Source organism: Acanthopagrus latus, chromosome 2 (assembly GCF_904848185.1).
Source record: "Acanthopagrus latus isolate v.2019 chromosome 2, fAcaLat1.1, whole genome shotgun sequence".
In the NCBI taxonomy this organism is placed as follows: Eukaryota; Metazoa; Chordata; class Actinopteri; order Spariformes; family Sparidae; genus Acanthopagrus; species Acanthopagrus latus.
The window spans coordinates 4,473,039-4,490,829 of NC_051040.1; the positions used below are offsets into that span (position 1 = coordinate 4,473,039).

At 45.7% G+C, this 17,791-nt stretch overlaps 1 protein-coding gene across 2 annotated transcripts; it reads left to right on the forward strand.

Moving 5' to 3' along the window:
• Nucleotides 1-5,973, forward strand: si:ch211-151h10.2 (uncharacterized protein LOC567699 homolog). 2 transcript variants are annotated; one of them, XM_037118291.1, is made up of 9 exons: nucleotides 1-597; nucleotides 1,555-1,855; nucleotides 1,944-2,008; nucleotides 2,140-2,278; nucleotides 4,079-4,197; nucleotides 4,273-4,453; nucleotides 4,636-4,719; nucleotides 4,812-4,907; nucleotides 4,987-5,973. In XM_037118291.1, exons 1-9 carry the CDS (start codon nucleotides 452-454, stop codon nucleotides 5,332-5,334), a joined length of 1,479 nt encoding a protein of 492 aa, XP_036974186.1. In that variant the 5' UTR covers nucleotides 1-451; the 3' UTR covers nucleotides 5,335-5,973. The 2 variants fall into 2 exon arrangements, with proteins under 2 accessions (XP_036974186.1, XP_036974192.1); XM_037118297.1 differs by having other exon boundaries at nucleotides 6-597; nucleotides 1,585-1,855.
• The last annotated feature ends 11,818 nt before the right edge of the window (nucleotides 5,974-17,791 follow it).

The window sequence follows — 17,791 nt, forward strand, 5'->3', positions numbered from 1 at the left end:
TATCTCCAGAAAGTGTGCAACAACTTGCAGATATCAGTTCAGTTGAATGTAACTCACATGATGTGACTTGTGCACCTCTTTCTGTTTCAGCTGATGTTACTGAGAGTCCAACAGGTTGTTCACATGCTGTCGTCTAATAATAGCTCAGTGTCAGTGTGTCGCAGTGAATCGGAAAGAAAAGAAGTGACTGTTGGAGGGCTTGCTGTTGTCTCCTGGGCGGAGCAGGGTTTGTCCTCCACACAATTGTCATCAGTATGTTTAACACGTTCCTGTAAGATGGAATGTGGGAAAAGGAAAAAGCCACAACCCACATAAAACCAATCCTCCAGTAAAACCAGTCCAACAAGCCCGTTGTGTCACCGAGCTAATCATGTATTGAACAGGTGTAAGCTGTCTAAAGTAATTGCCCTGCTGCAGTTTATGCCAACATGTCTGAGTCCGAGTTGCTCCAATGCCTTGTTTGACAGTTTCCCACCCTAAAGGTCGAGGAGCCACAGGACCAGGACACAGAGGGGGCAGGGAGTGGGCCTGTCAATGGATGGAGGTGGTACAGGAGGACAGGGAGGGAGAACCTGTCGAGAGGAGACGACTACAGAGGTACGTAGACCTGAGTGTCATTCAGCAACCAGTCTGTGATTAGAATCAGTGTTTGAGAGACGGGCTCTGATGACCTGCTGCTGCAGGCAGGAGAGGTTGAGGTGAAACGATGGTCCTGGAACTTTTCTCCGCTCAGACTACATCGACAGTAAATGTTTTTTTTCTGCTCGATTAAGCAGATATCTGTCAACATGTCACACCTCTGCGTTCACAACTACTGCTTATGTGCTAAAAGACCTGTAGATGTTTGGTTTTAATTACAATAATCACAAAGATGCCAAGTTGTTGAATTGGATGAAAGGTGTGATGTGTAACTTTGTGAAACAATACTAGATTTCAATCTGATGTCAATCTGAGAGTCATAAAATGATCTTTAATCTTAAAGAAATTCAGGGTCCATTTATCCCAAAAGAGGTAACACAATATTATTTTTTACAACAAAAAAGGGTGAAGAATGATAAAAAAAACAAAAACTCATAAAAGTGTGTGTACAATACATTAAAAATGCCACAAACATGAAGAAGAAATGCAAAAGGCAAAAAATAATAAATACTGGATATAAAAGTGTGGATGAATTATGCTCATTAAACTGTATGAACTCATGTTTATACACGTCAAATACAGCCTGCAGGAGTTATGTTGGCAGATTATTGACAAATCATGTTCACCAAGCAGAGTATAGATTGAGAATGACAATGGATGATATTATGTGCATGTTAAAAAACTACACTGTGCCTTAATAGGTTTAGTTTAATAATACAATATATATGTAATTATGAAGCTTATTGAACCTGGACAGCTATCCAGCAGATAAACCAGCCTCAGCATTAAAGTGATTGAAGATAAATGTATCAATAATAAAAATCCAATATTATCACACTGATTATTCTGTAAGATGTTGATCTGCACAAATTTGGTACTACAGTATTTCTACACTTCTTTTACTTTACCTGTAAGATCTGAGGAGTTTCTCCTGCTCTGTCACAGCTCAAACCCAACGGCAGCTGTTCGTCAGCCACAGGAAACATCTCGGTCACAGACCCTGAGGACTCTGGGGACACTGCGACCCAGGAGAGGCTGGCACAGCTTAGCCGCAGTAGGTGTAGTGTGGTCGGTCTGCCAGGTGGAGGCGCCGCTGCACCCCTGTCTGTCACCAGTGGATGTGTGCTGGAGGCTCCTGTGGGTGTGTGTGCTGTGGACGGCTGTGGGAGTTTGCGTCCGTGCCCTGAAGTGCTGCCTGCGGCCAGGACAGAACCAGGTTGAACGCAGCCACCTGAACTGAATCTCACTCTGCTCTGCTTGAATCGTATGTCATGTTTATTCAGCGACTTTGCTCTCAATTGAAGGGGGAGACTCCGCTGAGGACGCAGGAGGAGGTTACAACTGAAAACAGGAATAACCTTCATTCATGGTGAGACTTCCTTTGAGTAAAGTCTAAAGTTTGATATCATATCTGGGCTTTTTTTTTGAGGGGAAAAAACAGAGATGATGAGGACTAAAGGCTAAAATATTAGATATTATCTTATATCCTTGTTTCTCCAGGGAGCCTCCATCCAGGGGCCCGGGTCACGGCGTCCCTCTGGCCCTCGTCCTGGCCGACAGCCTGCTGCTGTGTGTGCTTCAGGAGCCCCTGTTGGACCCCAGCGTGCCCCACATGAAGACTCTCCTCTCCAGGCTGGAGGTAAGAGGGAGGAAACCACCTTAAAGAAGCAGCTCTGCTCCACCCTCCCTTTCTTTCTTTCTTTCTTTCTTTCTTTCTTTCTTTCTTTCTTTCTTTCTTTCTTTCTCTCTCTACCACACACAGCAGCCTGCAGCGATACCTGTCATCGCTTGTGTTTTCAGTCGCTCTCTGCATGTAGATCAGCGTAAAGTCTTTGTTGGTGATATTACAGAGATCAGACCTCGCACTCAGGCGTGCACAGATATTCTAGCCCCCGGGCAACACACACATACACACACACACACACACTGAGTCACTGAGCTGCTGTCGTCTGCAGTCTGAATTAACTAGACTGTCAGAGAAAAAGCAGTTGTGAGTGTTTTGTTTCCACGTGTATTCCCTGTCTGCAGGGTTTATTATTTAGTATTTTTTTCCTTCCAATTATAACAAACATCATCATAAGAATAAACTGGCCTCTTCAGGTAGGAAATACACTTCACCATCACGTGACGAGGCGCAAATAAACACACGGTAATAAAAACAGAGGTGAGTGTCCAGATGTTGCAGAAGATCTACACTCCATGAATCTCCCCCAGAAATGTTAAAAACTCCAAGCTTTTCATTCTAATAGCCTGTTGGTCATATTTTATAATATTTTAAGCATTTATAATGGATTACTAAGAAATATGATGCGGACAGTCCTCAGTGCCCCGAGGTCGAATCCTGAAAACTCGCCCACACTTTCTTTTTCTGACTTAATCCAAGCTGCACCTGTAGGTCAGGATATCTGGTTGTGCTGCACTTCATGACAAAAATATCTCCCAGATTAATGTCTGAAACCAGCTGCAGCTCGCTGTGGGCTTAATGCTTAAATGTGCTGACATGCCGGGCCAAGAACACGACCTTTCCTCCTGGCGCCGGCCTCAGGCTTCAACTCACCACGAGCCTTACTGCATCAAAAGGCCACTCGCAAAGCTTCAAACTGTTTTCTCTTGTTCAAATAAAATTCCTCCTTCTAATTATTGTGTTACGAGCTAACGTGTTATATAACCGTCCTGTGTTGGGGGTTTATAGTTTCATTTGTTAAGGTTCCTTCTTCTTTTAAATGATTAATCGGCATCGTTCTAATGCGTTTTGTCATTTGTATGAAAATGTATCTTAAGATGTGTGCATGTGCAGAGCAGATGTGTCAGTGGAGGATGGATATAAAAAGCAGCGAGCAGATTCCAGCACACTGTCTCCATCTCTTTAAGTTTTTATATGACAGCATAACGCACAAATTACAGAAGAATACGTCAGGCGGATGTGTTTATGCACGTGGTGTAAGTGCTGCAGGGACACATGCTGCATACATTTTGCAGAGTAACGTCAAAGAATGGATGTTTCTGACGACTAAAGCAACATTCGACCAGGAAGATTTCAGTGAAAATGATTTCAGTATATGATATTAGATGTGTACATTAATAAAAGAATTAACAGAAGTTTAACAGACGAGTATTTCTGCCAGGTAATGCAGAATATCACCAGTTAGCTTTTAGCTCAGTTAGCTGTGCAGCTAGCTGTTGTATTAGCTGACTGGGAGCTCTTAGCACTGGGGGAGCGTTGGTGATGTTTACAACTTGGCATGCTAACTTTAATAGAAACCTATGCAAGAGAAAACATTGGCCACTTTGACATAACATCACAAAAGTGTATTTTCTCACAGTCGGTTGATCATTTTAGTTCATTTCTGAATGTTTTAAAGTAAAATTCTCACAGATTTGCACCTTTGGTATCTACTAAAAACCCACAACTCTCTCTGTCCACTCCTTTTCACTGCAGTCAGTGTCTCACTCACTCAGGAAGGCCGACGTCAGGTCAGAAGCGACACCAGAGGAGGCGGACCAGCACTCGATACTGACGGACAAAGTGAAGCTCGTCTGCAGCTACCTGCAGGAAAGGTGAGGTTCAGCGTCGAGCGCGCGTGTCATCTGCCTTCTTCGGATGGATTAACTTCACACGCTCCTCTCTGATAGGATGAGGTCGCTGGATAGGCTCGTCCAGGTGCAGGGGGATTTTGAAGCCAGTGTGAAGGACGTGCTGGAGGGCCTCGATGGCCTCTGGGCTCAGCTGGAGGAGCTGCACACTAGAGTCACGCTCACCAAAGAGGCGAGCCGAGGCCTCAGGGACCTGGCCTCGGCCCAGACAGATGCAGAGGTGAGCAGGTGTGGAGGTCCGTCTGCAGTGCGGTGGGACGGGTTTTATCGAGTTTTTCCAGAGTTAAGTTTGGTCTGCAACACCAGATGTCTTCTTCGTTTAAGTTTCCCTGAAAATCTTGGTGATGATGTTAACATTTCCCTGTGAGTGTTGTTTTTAATACTCTTCTGTGTTTGGTAAAGGCTTTGCTCACAGTCTTGGGTCACTACAAGAACAGACTGCAGTGCTGCCAGGCTTATCTGAAGGACAGCACACAACTTCTGCAGGTAAAGTTCTCCTCGTGCTATAAAAAAAATCAACTTATACTGATACTTTCTGCTGTCCTCACTCAGAGATCCCCCTCTGCCTTGTTCCACAGGAGTTAACCTGGAGTCACACTCACATAAGCAACAGTGTGAGCAGCGGCGCTGAGTCAGTCTGGCCAGAGCTGTTGCTCCAGTCCAACATTGAGCAGGTACGTTAAACAAACAGCCGCGTGATGTTTATAGGTCTAGAAAACACACCGGGACTAAAATCTCCTCTCTCTTTCACAGTTTGACAAGGTGCAGGAGAGTTTCCTCTCCGTGGAACAACAGACCTCTACGTTCCAGGCCCACCTGCAGGGACTTGGAAAGGGGGATGAGGAAGGACATGCGGGGCCCCTCGCTCAAGCCAGCGGGGCCGGTTCACGCTCAGTCTCTCCACAGACCTCCTCACATCTCGACAGTAGACGTACGAGCGATGCGTCGCTGGAGATCTCGACCTCTGCGTCCGTCTCCGTCTCCTCGGCAGATGCAGACGAGGAAGCAGAAACAGAGACGCCTCTGTCACTGTGTGAGAGGTCGGCGCTCAGCTTCTCCTCCACCATCGGACGTCTGCGAAAATCTGGAAGGAAGAAGTGACTTTTACTGAACTGTACAGAGAGGATATTTTCAAATGTTGATCATTTGCCTAAAAAAAAAAAAAAAAAAGATATTATTTATTGCTTTCTGTGCAAAGAAAGTGTGAGCGAGAGCAGCTTTTTTTTTAATTTAGAGAGTATTTCAAACACAAGGGGGCACACTTTCACCGGATTTCACACGCAAAAAAAAAAACAAAAACAGACACGACCTGTTCAACATACTGTGTCATTCTGTCAAAGCCTTTATAAACCGTCCAGTCATCTCAGATCTCTGCCTGTGCTGACGGACCGTGGCCCTGACCTTTTCCTTTCAATCAACTTTATAGGAGGAGAGTTTTGGACAGAGTTCTCAAACATGTGGCCCATAAATGTGTTTCTTCAAGATCAGAACAGTCGGCCACAGCTTGGCTTGTGTGTGATGAATAAGATTCAGGCGGATATTTCAGGCTTTTTGTGTTTTAGTGCAACTTGATATCATTTAGTGATTAATTTAATCCTGTTTGTACTTCAAGAGAATAATGATGCACTTTTCAAATTCGTGCTACTTTGAAACTGTGTCCAGTGTCTGTTGAACAAATGTTAAAGTGAAGAAATGTTTTTACATCAATCTCTGATTTTAAGAATTATGTTCCAGTGTGCAGCAGGTTACAGGCCACCTTTTTCTTTTCCAAAAATACTTTTCATTCTGTCTCCCTCTATCAGACTGAGTGGCCGCGATGACTTGAGCCCCTTCAAAGCAGGGATTTTAGTTTGAGGGCAGAGGGGCGGGAGAGGAAGGTAGAAGGGGGCAGAGGAGGTCAACGCCGGAAGCCTTTCTGTTATTACTAAAAACTGAGCAGCCCTCTAGACCTTTCTGAAAGACATGAATGTCTTTGATCCAAATTCAATTACCCTACAGCTTCAGCGCTGATGGCATACAAGTCGACGTGGTTTTTCTCCAGCAGATTCGTGACTTTTCTGGCCGGACAGACGGGATTTTCTGACGGATTCGTCCTGACATTGATGGTGGGAGTCCGTACAGTACGCATGACGTGGATGTTGTTCGACTGTGGGCTTGTCTACCATCTGCCAGGTCCTGCATCTGTCTGGTCCCCTCACACTGGGGCAGTGATTCGGAGAGGTGGGGCCGACCCCTCGGGGATCTGGGATGAAAGGAATGTAAGCTGAACGCCGCAGGAGCCGAGCTGTCACAACACCAAAGACACAAACACACCATGTCAGGACGGACAGAGGGATGTAAATACCGAGGGGAGGGGAGGGAGGGGGGAGAGATGTTGTGTGTTTGGTTATTTGAAGTTAGTGACAAGAGCTGTGAATAAGAAAATGTTGTGACACGCCGCATGAATATGTAACATTTTCCGTGAATCGGTCCTGAGTACGCAGAACAGAACGGGTCTTGGATGCTTGCTTACAATAACAATGACCACATTTGCTTTGAGGTCCAGCAGTCAAAAGACAACAACAGAAGGTTTTCAATTGATTTATTAAGCGCTTGAATAATGTCTGGAGGCGGGAGGAGTGGATTCGATTAGAAGCGGATAGAAAACAGTGCTTCGGATGCAGACGGTGGAGAGTTTCTGAACGTCACTTGAGTATTTCAATTTGATGAAACTTTAAATGTCTATTCCACTTAAATTTGGATGCAAATATTGCACTTTTTACTGCAGACATCTCTCCAACACAGTACATAGACGGTGTCGTGTCTTCACACTATCTTCAAAATGTTAGCTCATCTTATTTTGACAGTTTTAAACCTAAATTCTGAGCAGAAATACCTGAACAGGTAGTATTTAGAAACGCAGCCTCATTAACCACATTTGGTGTCGTTCTTTCAGACAACCTTCCAGTCTCGTCCTGTGATGTCATCTCCAGCAGAGGGACGGCGGAGGGCACCAGCTTCATCTGCTCGCTGAGAATGTAAGAGTGGGCTAATGAAATTACCACAGGCTTTGTTTAGTTACACTAAAAAGTTGATGACCAGCTTCCTCGCGGGCCACTCCAGTCCTGGAGGAGAGGCTATTTCAAAAGCTTGCTTCAAGTGTGTGTTGTTTCAGAAAATATGGTTCACGGCAGAGGTCAATCCCTTGCCTTATCCTGACATTTACCCAGGATCGGGTTTCTCCGGCGTACACAGAGCTCACATTTGTGCTGATCCCTCCTCTGATGGCACTGTGAGACACCCTGCAGTCGTGTGGATGGTCGCTAACTGATATAAACAAACTCCAGACTCGTCACCAAACTTCCACAAGTCAGCGCAAGTTTAAATTCAACAAAATGGTGAGCAGAAAGGAGGAAAGATTCACAGTGCCGCCGAATAAAGGCCAGTGCGGCTAAGCAAGCTTTAACTATGATGACTGATCTTTTACACAGAGGTGTGTGTGTGTGTGTGTGTGTGTGTGTGTGTGTGTGTGTGTGTGTGTGTGTATGGTGGGGGTCCTGTTAACCTTTTAACTTAATGGCACTGACATTTCCCTGGTTGAGAAATGGCAACAGCCCCATCAAAGAAGCTGTGCGTCTTCATCAGGGATGTGAGGAGAGTGACAATAAAATTCCCGCCATCATGCGGCAGATAAGGTCCAGTGTGAGGATCCACTGGCAGAAATACAGTCTTTATATATTTACACACACATATATAGATTTATATTAGTTTATAATCCGCCGAAATTTAGGATTATTGTGTTTTCATTCACTTAGAAGAAGCTGTTCTGTGTTGTCATGTTGCTACGGTAGCCCAGAGGGGACAAAACAAACACTGGCCCCGGTTGTTGTTTTGTTGTTGCATTTTATTTTATTGGTTGGTTTCTACATCTATAGGCCATTAAAATCCTACATACTGGACCTTTAATGGCAAAGCCACTAAAAATCATGTATAAAGCAAGTTAAACAATCCTGGGATTACATTAAATTAAATTATTATTTTGTCAAGACAACACATTTTCAAATATATGGGAAAATACTGACATGTATGTTTTAGTCTAAATACATGAAACAAGTTGTTTTGTATTGTAAACTGGTTTGGTTTATCCGACTGACAGTTGCTGGTTTTTAGGGACTGAATTCTGCATAAAAATGACTTAAAATTGAGATTTTTTTGTGACGTTTAACAGTCACTTGCCACAACTCTTTTGTGGCCCACGCCCTATAAAATATATACAATCAATGGGCTACATTTAAATTCTTATAGAGAATAAACTCAGAATACAGAAACAAAACGTTTGCCCAACATATGCACAAGTTTACCAGATACTCTCCTGCACCTTTGTAATGTTTGTGCCAAACAAAGTGTCATTTCAGACCAGATTTATTGCACAAAACCACTGAATAGCTGAAGGGTTGATGTGTTTTTCCTCTTTATCTTGATTAAAGTCAACAACTTTATTTAAGAATTATTTTGTCCATAAAGCAAAAGCTCTCCTGGTGAATCACAAACCGCATGCATGGCTTCTATTTACGGGCTGGACACAGATAACGGAGGGGCCATGCCACTTTTAACCAGAGGCTGTTGGAAAGAGAACGGACAGCTGCACGTTTAGACAAAACTTCAAAAACACCAGCCACAGATGTACGCAATTAGCAACATGGTAGACATTTGGGGGAGCAAAGGTCCATAAACTCGCAACTTATTATGGTTGATCCAACATGGCTTGGGGGAGGACTGAACTCAACAGCATTAATGGGTTCCACCATCCAGAATTTAATGTCAGCGAATCCTCAGATCGGCCTCAAACCTTCAGTTTAGCTTTTTTGTCTTCTGATATTAAATCACGTGTGTGTGTGTGTACAGTACGCGAGTGTGTTGGTGGATGTAAGCGAGGGAGCGAGACGAACGGGCTCAACGTGTTTCCAATCACTTAGAAACACTAAGCTTCCTGTTTGTGTAAATATTTTCTTATTCTGTTTTCCCTGGGAGCCGGGGGAGAATAATCAAGCCTGACCTCTCTGCCCTCCTGTTTCCGACTCGTCACGTGGACGCGGCTCACCTTCCGCGTCGAACGCTGCCGGGGGACCCGACGCGAGGAGCCCGTCCTGACCCGTCGCTTGGCTGGCGGGAGAGGTTAGTCAGGAATGGACGGATTCTCTAAAGGTCATGAGCAACAGCCACTGATGCCAATGGGTAACAGCTGTTGCTCTGGTTCACAGTCAACGTTTAAACTCCGTGCAAAGATAAAAATACCTTTCATGCTGTTTCATTTATCATTCAGAATGCAAATATCTCCGGAGCAACATCTCAGTTTAATGATTAATAAGGTATCGTTGCAGAATATACTTGAAAACTTTCCACAAGGTATTTGTGAGATAAAACCTCACAGACATGTTGGATTATTTCAGAGTTAGTTGTCTGCAACTTTGAAATATTACATGATAAAGCTCCGAGCCAAGCTTTTTTTTTTTTTTTTTTTTTTTTTTACTAGCTTTTTGGAGTGATACCCTAAAGATTTCTGCACCCTTCCACTGATGTTTTATCTTTTTCTACCAAAGTCCTCTCAGTATTATTCCAGAGGAGATGATCATTTTTTAATGGCATCTGTGACCAAGATGCCGTGGCTCTGAACTCTGTTTTATTCCTTCTTGTTTTTGGCTACATTTAATGTTTTTGGTCACGATCGTTCTCTAGACTACACTGGTTTAGACAGGTTGGGTCTAACTGGCTGGAAATTACTGTGCCGACTGAGGAAACTCTCGACGCTGCGGTGAAGATCTGTTGCCATATTTGTGTCTTAACCCCGTCATTTCTGTGTTGTATGTGTTTTTGTGGTCGTGTTTCCTTTGTTCTGTGTCCCTCCTCCGTTTGATTTCCCGTCCACAGCGCTCTGCATCACCTCCGTTAGCCTCTGCTCTCTTGTTTTACTCCTCACCTGTGTTTCTCCACCTGCAGCTCATCCCCTCGTTTGTGTATTTCCTATTTAAGTCTGTGCTTCATCCATCTGTTGTGTTTCCCTGATCCTGCCGTTCAGTTACCACGTTCCCCTGGTTGACTGTGAATCCTGCGTTTGGGTGCAGCTTGGGTATTGTGGTGTGTTGTAGTCGGCCCTTGTCTGCAGCTTTTCGAACCGGTGGTGGATCGATAGGCTGATCAATGCTTGAGAAGAGAGATGGAAACAGAAAGGGAAAGCCCCTTCAGACTGGTGCGTTAGGAGACACTGAGGCGAGGCCGCAGTCTTCGTTTGCACTTGTTATTGATGTTTGTTTGTTTATCTGGGCAATATTTCATGTGGAGTTCATGTGGAAGTCGAGCTAATATGCTATATGCCTGTTCTAATGTCCATAGTTTGGGGTATTTGTTGCTCCGGGCAGTGTGGGATTGTTTTGGGTGTTTCCTATTAGCTCATGATGAATAATATTTAGCAACCATTTACTCAAACTGTGCTCATTTGTTGTTCATATTGATGGATCGATAACTAATGTAGATATACTTTAATATAAAAGGAGGTCTGGATTTCATAAAAGCAACATGTTCCCATCACTTTATTTTTCTCTCCTTTTATGACGTTTGCTAATCTAGTCGTTTGTTTGAAGCCTACGTGTCCTTTTCTTCTCCGACTTCTCGTTCAACAACTATGAACTACGAACTTAAGATCTGGATCTTGATTTGTGCAGCAGGAAGACAACTCAACCTGCTTCCCAAACAACATTTCCCGACCCTCCTCTCTTCCTCCCCCGTCACCTCTCAAAGCTTCAGCTCGTCTCTTCGGCCGTCTGTATGAGGCACCGATGTGTGAAGCAGCTCTCTGAGGAAAGGCTAAACAAACAGGCTGGCCCGGGGACAAAGAATCCGCCACTCAGAGACATGTGGCAGCAAAACCCTCTCAATCCACATCCCCAAACCCCCCCTCCAACCCCACCCCACCCTTCAGCCACGACTCTGAAGCCCTCACACTCCTACTGGAGCCACACAAACCGTTCCATACCCTGAGCTTGGAGCCAAGAGAAGGAGCGATGGAGGAGGAGGGGGAGCAAATTCTGATTCCTATTCAGTGAATGTCACCACCTCACAAAGGGGACCGCATGACACTGCCACTAAATCAGAGTTAATGGACTCCTTTTTCAGTCCTGCGAACATGACAGGGGGCGTGTGTGTGAGAGTAAGGGGGTGTGGGAGAAGGACGGGGGGCTGGTGAGGGCGCCTGTTTGCCCCATTCAAGGGGGCACATGGGCCAATGAGCCTTGTGTGATATAGCGAGCGCAGATTGGCGAGGGAAGTGTGTGTTTCCAGGGGCATTAACAGCTCGCCTAATGTAAAGCCTCGCGTCTCATTCAACAGTTGTTAGTTTCGAGAAGTCCATAACTCAGAGGATGTACTGACTCGGTGATTTAAAAGAAAAAAAGCTGAGTGTTTATCATGTGGTTTGTTTCACTGTCCCGTCACAGCTCTTTCAACACAGCTGGTTTGTGCGTAAGAGGCAAAACAACAGAACATAAATCAGGGGCCACTTTAACAGTGAAGACAACACTACACAAACCATGTTGCGGTGCGGGCAATCCATCAAACTCCCCGAAGTGAAAGTACGGTGGCGCACCGTCCACGGGGGCTTGTGGGGCAATTGTTGATTTGCATGTGAACACTCACCCGACAATGAGGAGCCAGACTGGGGGACAGCAATTTCGGAGCCGTTTGTTATCTTCCCTACAGGGCAGAACCTAATATGAGTAACCCCTCCCACCATCGCGCTCCGTCCACGCACTTTAAGAGCGCAGCGTGGAGGCCCGGGGGTGGAGATGAGTGAAGATGGCATTCGTGTCACTTGGCAGGCATTCATAGCCGCCGCCGAGATGCTGAGAGACAGAGGCGGAGAGACCCGGAGCCCCAGGTACCGACCTCATTAGCAGATAAAAGCAACCTTTCCCCGTGACCCCTGACCTCCGGAGGTTGCCATGGAGCCTTCCAGTCGAAGCGTAGATGGAGCATGCTGGGATTGCTCCCAGCAGGGTGGACGTGAATACGGGCCGCTGTGAGAATTATTAAGACCCCCGCCCCCTCCCCCGACTCCTCGCTCATACACAAATCCATATTCGTCCACTTCATGCTCTTCTGAACTCGCTTCTTGAAGCCGGAGCTCATGTGCTGCTCTCGCTTCCTGCTTTGTTTCTGTTCAGTCGCCTTAATACCAGTCAGAAAGTTAAGCTCATTACAACCCAGGGTTCACCTTTGATGTGCACTGAGGAAAAAAGTGTGATAGTTTACATAAGAACCAAGTGAAAAGTGCCATGTACGGTGTTTGTGTTCAGGTTTTACGTCGCATCGCTGAAGTGCAGAGCTATGGTTCAACTTTCACATATATATATATATATATATATATAGTGTTTTGCTCTGTCTGTCTACCTCAATTAACTGTTTTGTTTATGAATGAGCATTTCTGAATTAAGTTGACTTTTCTAAAGGATCTGCTGTTAAAGGACCAGCTGGCCCAAAAATGAAAACTCAGTTATCACAACGACAATTGTGGCAGCATCACTCTAAACAACTGAAATAGTTGGGGATGTGTTTTAAAAGGTGAAAAACAGACATATAATTCTCCCAACAGGTTGTCTGATCTAGTCCAAGTCTCTGGAAACCAAGAGATCCCTATTTGATATTTGAAAAAAAAACGTTTTCAGAGCATTTTTTTAAGCTGAAATCTTCAGTAGCTTCTAAGCTAAAAGCGTATACACCCTGTCTGAAGTTGGTTCGCGAGCTCTAACCACGTGTCCAAGGTGTAAAAAAGTCTTTTTTAATCTATGTTAATTATAAATTTAATCTCAGGGCTTCCGGAGACTTGAAATACTCCAGATGTGTGTGTATGTATGTGTCTTTTCCTTTGGGTTGTTTACGATGTTTTAAAACAAGCCTCCAGCTCCTCCAGCTGTTTGGGAGAACGCTGCGACGCTGTTTTGCTGTGAAGCTGCAGAAAATGGCGGTGAGCAGATACGAAACAAATTAAAACAGCTTCTTCTTTCCCCAGTTTATTACTTTTACTTTACTGTTCGTACATGTTTTCACGAGGATGTACATGACGTCAAGCCGGTCTCACATACTGTCCGTATGTTTTGCTCCTAAAAGTAAAACCTGTGGGAGAAAGTGTCAGTGTGTTACGGTGCGTGTGTCTTTAAGTGTGTGTGTGTGCACTTGTGTGTGTGTGTGTGTGTGCATGCGAAGCTGTTGGAGAATGAAGGGGGGGGGGGGGGGTTATATCTTGGTCATGCTGACTGAGTTTTATAAGCTGTGGCTAACCCCACTCCCCACAGCTGACTGAATATTAAATAAACAGAACCAAGTGGATGAATTCAGAGTGAGTGCTCAGGCTGGAGAAGCACTACTTCACCAGCGCGGGGGCCTCCCCCCATGGGGCCCCCACATCAGCCTGTCTTATTCTTGGCAGCTGCAGTGGAGAAAGGCAGCCTATGGAGTGGGTGAATGGTGGGATGGGGTGTGTTTCTGGGGTTGTGTACAAGGGGGGGAGGAGGAGGGAGGCTGATGGAAGGAAAAAGTTGGAAGGAGTGAGGAAAGAGGGATGTGGGCAAAAGAAAACCAGAGGCTGGTGTTTGTTGCTGTGCAGCTGTGGGATGAAAATGACTCCCAGCAGCAGGAGAAAACTGAGCGTTGTCGCTGGCTAATTTTTCTTGCGGGTTTGAGGAGAGCCGGTGGAATCTGTGAAGGCACGGAAGCGTGTCAGCGTCGGCCGGTCCGTTCTGCCAGACTCACCACAGGCCGTCCTGCTTAATCCAGAATTACTTCTCATATTTAATGTTATCTGAGGCGACGTCTGATATTTCTGGATACGTTTGATTCCAGAATAAATAGACATCGCTGCTGAAAAGACAAAAACAGAACGACAGCAAGAAATGCAAATGTGGTCATGTTCATATCACTAACTTCAGTTTTCCCTAAATAATACTTCCAGCATGCTATCTACACTTTTACTCAAGTCTGACTACTTTTTTTTTACAACACTTATTATATCACACCTGCCATCAAAGGTCAAAATGTTTAAATAACAGAAGTAATTTTGAAGCTTTGGTGTCCTGGTCTCAACAGAGCCATTTCTAAATCTACAACATCTGTGCTTTTCCCACAATGTCAAAAGTCAAAGTCAAAATGATTTTATCGGCCAATAAAGCTGCCACAGGTGTTAAAAACCTACTCCGACAGATGTGTCAGGTGCAGATTTGCTTTTGCATTATGTATTTTGGCCTGAGCTGCAAGTCTCTGCCGCAAAATCCATGTAGAAGTGGTGTCATGTAACTTTTTTTTTTTTTTTTTTTTTTTTTTCTTCTGGTCATAGTCAGAAAACAACAAGTCTCTGTCACATGTAAACACAGTACGGAACAAAATCAGAAACGTGTTCTCTGTCAGCTGAACACAGCCGCTACACACCGCCCCGTCTGGAGGAACCCCTCCCCACCTCACTTCCCAAACATCACTGTCTCACACCCCTGAGAGTTTCCTGTCTTGTGTTTTTCTTTTTCATCTCGTAGTTAAAATAGGATCTGTGGCTCAACCCCAGATTACCCCTCCACCACCATCATTACACACACACACACACACACACACGCTGTCCTTTGGGAACCTGAAACCGACCATCCCAGACTGTGAATTTAGCCTTTCCAGACAGTGAATAAAAAGCATTTGATATCAAGCTCCTGTCTGATTTATAAGGCGCTTCTACTTGAACACTATCGAGTCGCAGCGAGCATCTGGGCAGGTCATGGGAGCCATTTTTTCTGGATGGAGTGAATCCTCAGGGCTCCAGCCTCCCACACCCTTCTCCACAAACACAGCTGTCAGTCTCGTGTCTGCTGTCATTGCCAGCTCATGTGTTTTATTCTCTCCTCTTTCATATAATTTGAGCGTTAGGGCTGAGCAGGCAGAGATCTCCCCTGTCAGCATCCTCCGGTTGTTGTCGGATGAGGAGGAGTTTTGCTCTTTTTTGCTGACTGTGTTTACAGGGCCATCTTCGCCTGGAACGTACACCTCTGCAAAACACTGTCCACCTCTAACGACTCACCGAAAAACCAGCGATGCACAGAGTGAGACTTCAGCTAACTGAAGCCAGCGTCTGTGTTCTTGATGAATTGTTGTCCTCTTCGTATGCCTCCCTAAGCGTCTTCCCACACTGTGCTGTAGACCTCCCACTGAACATTACAAACCTACATTCACACACACACACACACACACACTCAGCAGGGCAGGTAGGGGCTGCCGTCAGGGAAACTGCGTTTCATCTTGACCCCAGGAAAGCAGAGGCACGAGTGCAGCTCATTGGTTTTCAAAGGGTGAATGAAAAAGGAAACAGAAAGATTGAGAGTGATAAAGAGCGAGAGAGGGAAAGAGAGAGAGAGAGGGAGGGAGAGCGTTTGTGTGTGTGGTGGAGGGAGAAGGAGAACGAAGGAAACAGCGAGAGGTAAGAAGGGAGCCGCTCGCTCAAAACTCTCTGTGGACTCTCCTCCGCTTCTCCCTCTCCTGCTGCCCCCACGTAGCTCAGCGTTCCCCCCCCTCCCTCGCTCGCTCGCCTTGTGTGGTCTGGAGCTCCGAGTCATTCCCAAACAATCGGCATTAATCCAGGGAGCGAGGGGCCTGGAGCACAGCGCTGCCAGAGCACCCTCCTCACCCTGGCCTGCACTGACGCACGCTACACTACATCCACTGTACACACACATACACACTAATAGACTCATGCAGCCTTTAATCAGGCTCGGCAGTGTGTTGTTTTGTACAATATGATACAGCAGACTCTGACGTGGGAACTTCACACAGCACACCAACACAGTCACCTGTAAACGTGCCAAGTGCTCACAGACGCAGGTTGAACCACAATGAATAGGAGCTGTTTGTTAGCACCTTGCTGGAGCAAGTTGTATTTAAATCTCAAGTCTTTGTAAAGGAAAACTGCATGTCAAGATGATCACCAAATGTTTTGTAACTTTTAGTGTAAGAAATACACTGAAATACTGAACTCAGACCAGCTTAATTTCCTGGTTAAGTCGCCGTAAAACACACTTTATTCAAACTCGACATAAATTAAATAAAACTTTCAGTTACAGCTCAGCAGTTTTCAAGTATTTTTGATGTGTGATATGTAAGTTAGGTACATGGTTTTACATACATGAAGTCAGGTGTGTTACCTGTGGATGCTTTCACATCAGGGCCTCCTGGATCTGAATGCACTTGATCCCAAAGTCCAGTTTGTTTGATTCGTGTGAACAAAAGTCTCTGGGTGCGCTGGAAAAGGTGATCTTGTTTACTGTTGATGACGCGTAAGTGGTCACTTCTTCCTCTCTTGCACCAACTACATGCAAACTGTAACTTTACATATGCAGGTGCAGTCTTTATACTATGTTCGGTACTGTACCTTTATCCAGGCATGTACTGTTCACGCTGAGGCAAAGCAAAATGTCACACCGACACAACAACCGCTAGTGGATCGGCCAGTCTATTACACACTTTGGCGTGACACAGGGTTGTCTATTTTGGCACTTTGCATCAAGTCAAGGGTTTCAAGGTTCGTTGTGAACTCAGCCTCCGTGAAGGGCTCACATTGACCAGAACCTGCACCACTCCCATACCCACCCCCACCCCCACCTCCCTCGTATGCGGGTCCAGGCATCTGGGATTAGCCAGCGCCGTGTGCTGTGGCCTGGAATGTATATTCCTGGCAGTGCTCAGGGTAAATTGCTGTAATCAGCCATTACTCTAATTCAGTCATTTACCTGACTTTACACATTCATCACTTTCATATAATTCTAGGCACAGAGATGATGAATTCGAGTGTTTGTGCACTGCTCCCCCTTCTCCAGCCCTCTGCTGTAAGAGCCCAGAAAACATGTCTCGCCAGGGGACTAAACTGGACTCCCCCCTCCAGCCTCTTACAGCCTAATCACTGGCTCTGACCGGCCATTAGTCAGTCAGGTCAGACACCCTGACACCACGTCCGGTACCCCAGCCCCGCCCCACCTTGCTCCCCAGCACACAGGCCAGAAGGCGGCTGTGCTGCTCGGAGGTTGGCTAGATGGAGCTGCGGTGAGGAACCAGGTCACTAGCTCCCTTATGGCCATTACTGTAATTATAGTTGGCGTTGTTAATTGTTTTTTGTTGGGCCTAATGAGGTGGTGGTGGTGGTGGTGGTGGGGGGGGCTGCTGCGATGCAATTAGGGAGGCCGAAGGAGGCGAGGGAGTTTTGGGAGAGACGGAGGGCGAGCGGAGAAGCCAGAACGGGAGGAGGGAGCAGGCAATGGACTGCGGGATTGAATTGTCAGTCCGGGTTATGATTAGAAGGCGCAGATGCGGCCATGTGAGAAATGAATTTCATGCCTGTTGATTCCGCGATTTCTTCAGGAATGCAGGGGTTTCGCTGCAGAAGGCGAGAGAGAGCTCCTCAGACGGAGGACTAACGTAGCTCTGACACGGAGAGATAGAGGGATGAAATGACTGCGGAGGAAAAGGGTGTAAACAAGAACTCCTCACGTGGAAGAAGTTGTACTTT

Bases quoted from the DNA above. Each gene is read 5' to 3' on its own strand.
- si:ch211-151h10.2 (XM_037118291.1), top strand. From the start codon at position 452: ATGCCTTGTTTGACAGTTTCCCACCCTAAAGGTCGAGGAGCCACAGGA. The intron at 598-1,554 runs GTACGTAGACCT...TTTACCTGTAAG, and splicing joins GAGAGGAGACGACTACAGAG to ATCTGAGGAGTTTCTCCTGC. The intron at 1,856-1,943 runs GTTGAACGCAGC...TCTCAATTGAAG, and splicing joins TGCGGCCAGGACAGAACCAG to GGGGAGACTCCGCTGAGGAC.